This window comes from Perognathus longimembris, chromosome 20, assembly GCF_023159225.1.
Source record: "Perognathus longimembris pacificus isolate PPM17 chromosome 20, ASM2315922v1, whole genome shotgun sequence".
Lineage (NCBI taxonomy): Eukaryota > Metazoa > Chordata > Mammalia > Rodentia > Heteromyidae > Perognathus > Perognathus longimembris.
The window spans coordinates 33844692-33853827 of NC_063180.1; the positions used below are offsets into that span (position 1 = coordinate 33844692).

Sequence of the window (9136 nt, forward strand, 5' to 3'; positions counted from 1 at the left end):
CAGTGTTTCTGGGGACAGGACTAAAAGTATCAAAAAAGGCCAACTGAAAGAAGGACCTTCCAAGTGCAGGATGTCCCTGATTAGTCCAAGGAAACATGGCTGCTCCAACCACATCATCAAAGCTGGATACTTTGTTGCTCTGCAGGCTTGGGGCCCATTCCATACAAGTTTTGTTTTCCTTTTGTTTTGTCAATGCACTGTTTTCATAGGTCACTGTGCTCTTCTAGAATGTTCTGTACCTCTCCAGGCTCGGGGGAAATACCCATCAGAAAAACCCTAGCAATCTAGCGTTTGTTTCATGGGACTATTTGCTTTTTAAGAAAAAAAAAAAAGAAAGAAAGAAAAAAAAAGAATTTTTAAACTCTTTGTATCTTGGATTTTTTTTTCCTTCTTTACATTTGTAGGATGAATGAGAAAAGATGTTAGAAGGAGGAGAAGGGAAAACAAAATCCAGGGTTCCGGTTTATCAAGAGTTGATGGGTTGACTGTGCATTTGAAGTCCCTTGTGGCACTATGGCTTCAGACAATGCATTGCGTCTCCTTGGAAGTTTTGAATTTCTCTTGTGTATTACGGAAGAGCAAATTCAGTCTAGATCTCATTTTTCCTTTGGGCTACAAAGAACGGTGGTATATCCAGAGCTAAATGGAACCCCTGGGCTGTCTGTTGGCTTTTGAGGAGGGTTTTGTTGTTTTGTTTTGGTTTTGTTTTCCGGAGGAAAAAGATGTCCTAGTGAGCTCTGTCTTAGACTTGCACAAAGCGAAACCGGAAGGCAGGGCATCAAGCTGGAAAGTGAAGGTTCTCCCCCCCCCGCCCCCCACCATCTGAGTTGCACCAGCCCAACAAGAAATGAAGGCCTTGCTCCTATACACAGACCAAGAGGGGTTTCTGGTTTCTTTTTGTAAACTGATGTTATTTCCATATGAAGTAAACACGTTTTCTTCCTTCAGTTTAGGCAGAAGACCTGTCTCCTCACTTCCTCCTTCTAACCAGGAAGGCCCTGAGGCTCCCAAGTTCCCTGGAGGCCCGACAGAAGTGGGGGAGGGGGATTCCCTTACCGTCTCTCCCGGGCCCCACCCCCAGGAATTGGTTATTAGCACTTAACAAGAAGTGTAATGAGAAGCCAAGGGCTTCCACGGAATTGTTTGGCAGAATTACTTAATGTCTCCTGAGCAGGGAGAAGCGTATTTCTAGCCAGACCTGCCAACTCCTGTGATTTTTTTTTTCCTAAGCTCCATGTAGTTCTAAAAATATTGCTCAGCAATATTAAGCAATACACATCAAGTGTAGAAATCAATGTGGCTAATGCAATAGCCCAGAACAGAAAGGCCAAAGAAAACACTGTGTTCCTGCTGGCTGGAGTTGGACTATATTCTGTTTGTAGTGGGTGGGTTTAGATGAGCAGAGAAACTGAAGCAAATGGTCTTTTAGTCCAAAATACAAAGAGTATTTGCTCCCTTTTGTTGTGTTCTTACCTGATGGTTTAAAATGGCTTGGGAAAGCCAGATTATCTGGCCAGAATTCAGGCATACTTGATTATCTCTCAACCATGATGATCTATTTCTCTTTCAGCTTTAGGTTAGAGTCCCAGTCAAACACCCAGAAGGCACCAAGATTCCCCAAAGAGGCACTAGCAAAATTAAGATGGCTTTGGGACATCCATTTAGAATCCACATGCAGCTTCCCCCACCCCCAACTTCTGCCCTTCATTCCTCATTCATGACACCCCACCTGGGCCAATGCACACGGAGCCCCACCTCCCTGTTCCATAGCCTGATAGCCTGATTCCCTGCGAATACCTGGCTCTGAACCACATGCCACCCATGCACCTCAGGCTGGCCAGGTCCCCGTGGCTGCTCGAGAGCCAACCGGAAGACTCGCTTACAGGCAGCTCATGCAAGGAAGGCTTCTTGCACTGACCCACCACCACCGCCACCCACAGCTCCTGACATTCTGTAAGGCCCCTCAGCCACCCAGGGTGCTTGATCACCATGCTGGCGACCTCAGGACATTCAGAGAGGCAAAGACCATCTTGTCCCTGGGGAATCTGTGATGCCTCCGCCACAGACAAGAGCTCCCACGCCTCACACCCCCGCAGAACAGGGCTGACTTCCTTCCAGAAGGTATTGTGCATACGGATTCATTCCTTGACTGGGTACAAAGGCAAAAGACACCCAACATGGCCTCTGGACTCCAAGAGCTCAGAGTTCAACAAGCTGGGCAGACTGGAACACAAATGAAATGAGCACACTGATGTTAGGATCGAGGATGGGTCTAGCTTGTGAGGCCTGATTGGTGGTGATGGTTCAGGTCTGACTCATGGCAGCGAACCAGGAAGACTTCAGAGAAAGTGATCTAGGGATAGAGCTAAAGAACAGTGGGGATCAGAGGACGCGGAGAGGCCCTCTGGAGAATGTTTCTGTTCAGGGCCAGCCAATAAATGCTCAGGCCATTCATCTCCATCCAAACCACTGAACCTTGGTGTAACCCAGAATCGGCCGTAGGCAATAAGTAGGGAATTGAGCCAGACCGAGTGCCAATAAAACTTGATCTGAAACCAGCCACCATGCCCGGAAGGGGAATTGGTATGCTGGCCTCACTTCCAAGTACAGGCAGAGGCCTGAAGCATTTGGGGAACACTTACATGCCAGCATGGCGGTACCCCAAATTCTGCCCCTGGCTGAGTCATTTCCCAGGAAGGTCCGAGAGTTGGCATCTACCCATGCTAGTGATCTTGCCCATGAGAATCTAGTTCAGATATCTCATTAACTTTCAAGGAGGTAAGTACCTTTACTCGTTAGGCTTTATGATCGAAAGGAACCATATTTCTGTTGTCTCTTGCAGAGAATGTGAACTATAGAACGCAGTCCTTTCTATCTCTCACGTTCGGCAACTCGTCCAACAGATCATCCATTCTTTCTTAGGGGAGAATGCAAGGCTTAGGAAAAGAAGACTGACTCCAGATACTCAAGAGAACATTTAATCTCTTCCTTCCTCCTCATCTGAGTAAATCATTCTAAAGTGAACATATCTGCCAGGCAGAATGAGTCATAAACACTCATCATAGCTAATAGTAGCTGATTGTTATTTTTGCCAGTCCTAGGGCTTGAACTCAGAGCCTGGGCACTATTCTTGAACTTTGTGTTCAAGTCTAGCACTCCACCACCTGAGCCCTAGCTCCACTGTTTTTGATAGTTTGTTGGAGATAAGAGTCTCATGTACTTCCCTGCCCAGGCTGGCTTTGCACAGCGATCCCCAGATCTCAGTCTCCTGAGTAACTAGGATTACAGGCGTGAGCCCCCAATGCCAGGCTTGTAGCTAACATTTGTCAAGCTCTTATTCTGACCTACCGCTGGGCAGAGTGTATTCCATGTATTAGTTTATGTAATCGCCCTGCAAGCGAGGAGCTCTTCTTAGTTTCATTTTAGAAAGGGGAAGAAAAAAACGTCTTGGAAGGCTTCCACAACTGGCAGCGCTAAACTTCAAACTCAAGTCCATGAATCCAACGCCCAGGCCTGTGACCACTTACGGATGGTCCCTTCCCACCACGCAGCATGGGAGGGGACCCAGGCCCACCTTTAGGGACTCTCAGGAAGTCTCTGCCCAAATGACCTAGGGGAAATTCACCTGTGCCCCTGCATTCCCAGATACATGAGCAGAACAAGATGGCAGCAATATCTGGGGGGCGACTATCCTTGTGTTGTTGACATGGGCAGGTAAGAGGGAATGCCGTCTGAATGTGCTTTCTAAGCCTCCAGAGACAGGGAGGGTCTCCCCCGGCTGATCTGCAGAAGCTCGTATGGGAGGTGGGTGTCCCACACGGACCCTCATGCATGGCCCCCTCGGGAGCTCAGCTGGGGTCTGGCAGCTTCTCACACTGAGGTTTCCAACACCAGTGGGCTGTGTCTTATTCTCAAGTCCAGACTTTCTTATTTTTTAATAACGATTCAAATGGACCATCAGCCATTGATGCTACTCATCAGTGTTGAATATTATTTTTCCATAAGGTGCAAATGATTGTTATTATCTGCAGTGATCAGATGGAAATGTGCACTAAAGTATCCAGACTCTTTAACATCCTTCAGGTGAAGGTTCTGGCCATTTTGTTACTTTTCCTTTTGTTGTTTATATATTTGTTGGTTGGTTGGTCAGTCCTAGGCCTTGAACTTTGGGTCTGGATGCTATCCCTAAGCTCCTTTTGCTCCAGGCTAGCACTCTACTAACTGAGCTACAGCACTACTTCCTGCTTTTCTGTGACTAATTGGACATAAGAGTCTCACAGATTTTCCTGCCCCGGCTGGCTTCGAACCGTGATCCTCAGATCTCAGCCTCCTGAGTATCTGGGATTCCAGGCATGAACCACTGGTGCCCGGCTACTGTTCTTTCTTAAATTCATGCCAACCTCATAGAAGATGGCTCTGGTGGGGACGTCTGCCATCTTGTTTGATGTATAATCAAGGCCCATCAAACGAACAGCAACTGCGCAACGTAGAAAATATAGTGGCAAGAAAACCTCTCAGTGACAAATGGAAAATACGCTGTAATCCAGCACCCCCAGGCAGGGAAGGAGCAGGGAGACCCCGTGTGTTAGGAACTACCCCCATGCCAGCTGCCCTGACCACACAATCCCAGTCGCCAGCCCACCAGTCACTTTTTTCTACTTTACAGAACCAAAACGTGAAGCTCAGCAAAGCCAAGTCTCCCAAGGTCATCAGCTAGCTAGAAAGGTCAGCAGGAGCCAATACCAGTACTGCCTGATTCTTTCTAATAGTCCACATAACCACCAAAGTCAGTGTAGAGATCTGGCTCCAAAAAGAAAAACCACCACCACCAACAACAACAAATCAACCTCTATGAAGCCAACAGAGCATCTACCTTTAGGGGGAACCCCCCCACCCCATGCCAAGAGTTAATAGTTTCATAGAGGAATAAGCCAAGAGCTAGAGCTGAGAACTTCTAACAGGAGTTTGCCTACAGGCATAGGGATCTAATGTGAAGGGAAACCTGTCTGTTGCTTTAATAATTGAACAGTAGAGATTCTTAAGACTCCATCTTCAACTTTAGCTGTACCAGAAGTGTCGCAGCCAGACATCATCTCCATCTCACTTGTTCTTCTAAACAAGAAGCCACCAGGCTCTCTTCACTTCTGTTCGACATCTCCCGCTCCTCACCTCAGATCTTCCACCAGAGCCCCAAGATTCTTATAAGACAGAGCCTTGCAAAAGCTGAGGAAGAACCCAGATCCTATAGGTGTTTTTCCCGCATGTGCCAAGTCTTAGCTTCAAAGAAATGGCATTTCTGAACTCTCATCCTGGTATCTCCAGCTTTGAGTGGACAGATCAATGGACAGAATTTTCAATGGCCTCTCCATGCCTCTTCTTGCAAAGAAAAGCTACAGGTCACAGCCAGCAAAGAACCCCCTTCCCAAGGTTCACAGATCTCCATAGGGACAAATTGGATATTTAATACCATTTATTTATTGTCCGTTGCAGGGCTTGAACTTGGGGCCTGGGCACTGCCCTTGAGCTCTTTCTGTTCAAGGCCAGCATTTTACCACTTGAGCCACAGTTCTACTTCTGGTTTTCTGGTGCTTCATTGGAGATAGGAGTCTTAGGGACTTTCCTGCCCAGGCTGGCTTTGAACCTCAATCCTGGGATCTCAGCCTCCTGAGTAGCTAGGATCACAGGCATGGGCCACAGTGCCCAGCTTAATACTGTTTAAATGAAGCCACAGCATCCTTTTTCTAGAAGTGTGAGATAGGTTTTAAAACCCTGCAGTGCAGAGATTGTTTCAGTAAGTGTACAGCGATTATGTAGCTGGATGGAAACTAAACTGGTCCAGAATGCTAGTAGAGAAAGTATGATATTGTAATGTCAATAACAATCTGTGTGTGTGTGTGTGTGTGTGTGTGTGTACGAGTGCACGCGCGCCAGTCCTGGAGCTTGAACTCAGAGCCTAGATGCTGTCCCTGAGATTCTTTTTCTCAAGGCTAGCACTCTACCACTTGAGCCACAGCACCACTTCCAGCTTTCTTCTGAGTGGCTTATTAGACATGAGAGTCTCACGGACTTTTCTGCCCTGGCTGGCTTTGAACCACAACTCTCAGATCTCAGCCTCCTGAGTAGCTAGGATGACAGGCATGAGCCATCAGTGCCCAGCTCTGAATCCTCTTTACTAGACTGCAAAGTGACCCTTATAAATCCTAACCCATGGTGTGTTATTGATGGCTCATGCAACACAGAGATACATTCATGACTGGGGTCTGTCCAATTCATGCCCCTAAAGAAATCAGTACGTAGGTGTAGGTATGGGGACTCCTCAGAAATGTCTACCATCAGTAAAGGTCCTGGGGCTTGCAGTGTGGTCCCTTGGGGCAACATGGAGTAAATGCCAGCACGTGGGTGCTGAATGTTCTGCTCTGACTTACCCATTCCACTGGAAAGCCGGGATGCAGTGCTGTAGAACATAACCAACACGTAGGGCGCACAACAAAAGACCGATCTCGTTTTCCTCTTGGCTCTTCTTCCCTTCCTCCCCCTTTAGGCACAGAGTACCAAGACATTGAGGCTGAGAAAACGTGCCCTGAGTCCCAGTCACCTTCAGAAGAGTCCTTTGGGAAAAGCTGAGGGGCTCCACTTCCGGCAGAGAACAGCCCACCAGCACCCACAGACCCAGCGGGCCTGACTTAGCGAGCCCCGCCCCGCCCCACCCCGCCTGAGAGCCTAAGGGGTCCTGTGGGATTGTCCGACTGTGCGCTCCTTTGAGGCCCCCAAGCACAGGCCTGTGACAAGGACCAAGGAGGTGATCTTTGGTCGCCAGTGGCCCTGGAAAGGGGCATTTCTCCCCCCTTGGTTGCTAAAGAATCAGCGCTGGCTTGGTGTGCCCATTTCCCTCTCCATCTCCCTCCTCTGGCTTGGGTGGGGATGGCTCACTAATCACGCTTTCCAAAACCCCTTGGGGATACTTCCCTCCCAGAGGGCTCCAACAGTTCCAAAGAAAACAGCTGAGGCTGAATTTTACTAGGAGGGGGTAAAAAAAATAAAAAAGAAATTAAAATAAAAACCACTCGTTTCACAGAATAGATGAGAAGTACCTACTCAACAGAACTTGAGTGTGGTATTCTGTATTTTTTGGCAGCTTCTTATTTTCCAGATGAGCAGTTTAGAAATATATGATATAAAGTACATACTGTACACTTGCTGAAATTATATTAAAAGCGCTATTTTAATTCCGTAATCTTTGTTGTCTTTCTCTCTCTTGGGGTCTTTGGGTAAGCGATCCTCTCCGAGCACTGTTCCTGGCCTTGTGTGTGTTCATGGTGGGTTCTGAGACACTCCGAAGAATCCGAAGAGGCTTTGGAATGGGAACAGATCTGAGTTCAATTCTGCGCCCCAGTCTCTGCTCCTGGTGTGAGGTGGATCAAGTGATCTGTTCTGAGTCCCCGCTTTATCTTTTAGAAAACGAACACATTGACGTCAGTGTGATCCCAGGTGGAGGCACCCATTATGGCACCAGGGGTACAGATGGTCATTGTCTGTGGCCTCCTCCACCTGGGGCTGGAACTGGACAGCACACAGCATTCAGTCCCTCAGGGGTCCTGCACCCAACACCATCACACATTCCCTTAGATGCTCCCATTCCTGAAAACCCCAGGAAGCAGAGAGTGGCTTGTCATTTGGACATCGCTAGGACAGGGTGTGATGTACTTTATCCCCACGGAGGATGCCCAAGAAGCCTGGGACCCCACACCCTGGGGGTGGGGGTGGTTCTGACTTCAGTCTCATTCCTTAGCATCAACCTCCTTCTTTCTGGGTCACCAGATCCACACACAAGTTACAGATGGTATTCCTGCAGCCTCTGGGTACTTTGATAGGTCTCTTGCTGATTGGCTAGTATCCTGACAGGTCACTTGCTGATTGGCTGGTATCCTGACAGGACACTTGCTGATTGGCTCGTACCCTTACAGGTCTCTTGTTGATTGGTTGGTCTCACTTCCACATTCTTATTTGCTGTCTGGAGGGTCTCCTACCTCCATGGACGGATTGGTCAAGTTAATTTCACCTTGCACCAGCACCTTAGAGAAGCCATTGCGTTGTTCTGTAGCCAGATCGAAGCTCTGGGGACCAATATTGTAGATCATGAGTAGGCTTTGTCTTACAGGCCAAGTGCCTAGTATGGCCCATGGTCTTTGTGAGGACCAATCCGGGCAACTGGCACCTTTTCTTCATACTGTGTTCCAGCTTGGATCTTAGCCCTCTACAGCCTGGTCATCCTTTGGTTTTATGCTCACCCCCAAATCAAAGCTCATCAAGCCAGTCTTCTTTGAAAGCTGCATCTATTCTAGCTCTTCTTTGTCTTTTTGCTCTGGGATTTCAGCATGGAAGCAACATGCTTGACCTTCTTGAAGAACTAGTTACCAGCCTGGTGAGACCTTAGGGGCTCCCTCCCCTCCCACCATTTTTTTAAACTTGGCTCTATCGTTTATGTGGTTATTTATTTATTTACTTATTTATTTTGCAAAGCAACATGATTTATTCTCCCTGGCATAAAAGTCCCAAGAAAATGCAATTTCAACACTCTCTGTCCTGACACTAGAAGCTGCTGAAAATGCAATTTCAACACTCTGTCCTAACACTAGAAGGCTAGCGGTTTCTCCCAGGAGATGAAAACAGAAGTAGAGAAATTCAGATGAAGACAGAGAACAGAAGGGCTTAAGATGCCTGTGCATTTGGAACCCCAGATTCTCCCTTATCTGCATTCCAGTTCCCTTTCCCTTACCTTTCCTCCACTTAATCTCAAGCTCTCCAAGACTATACTATTTCTATCTAATGTAGAGTGGAGACATTCACCCTTCAGTGGTTAATCGCTCATAGGGGAACTCAGGAAAAACAGATGGCTTAGGTTAGACCCTAGATGCCACCTCTTCCTTGGCCACTGTGAGCCAACCGCCAGCATCTTAAACCAAATACACACCCTACCATCTTGAGCCAGATCTGAAAATCCAATCTTACCCCAGCCCGGGGTTTCATCATGTGGAGAAGAAGCATTTCATCCAAGAAGACAAGAGCGGGCTCCTGATGTCCACTCATCCATTTTTCAGTGAGTTTCTTTTTCTTTTTACTTAAGGAGCTACCTCTA

The 9136-nt window shown here is 47.5% G+C and overlaps 1 protein-coding gene and 1 long non-coding RNA gene across 2 annotated transcripts in view; one reads left to right on the forward strand and one right to left on the reverse strand.

The window, feature by feature from the left end:
- Positions 1-7234, forward strand: part of Slco3a1 (solute carrier organic anion transporter family member 3A1) — a 126429-nt gene extending 119195 nt beyond the window's left edge. The window contains exon 11 of the mRNA XM_048368601.1: positions 6542-7234. Within this exon, the coding sequence (XP_048224558.1) occupies positions 6542-6624 (83 nt within the window). The 3' untranslated portion in view covers positions 6625-7234. The remainder of the gene's footprint in view (positions 1-6541) is intronic.
- LOC125367903 lies at positions 1174-6974 on the reverse strand. Its single transcript, XR_007214191.1, has 3 exons — positions 6963-6974; positions 3165-3171; positions 1174-1300 (listed from the first exon to the last, which is right to left on the reverse strand). It is a non-coding gene; the product is annotated as an uncharacterized LOC125367903 (long non-coding RNA).
- Positions 7235-9136: the final 1902 nt, after the last annotated feature.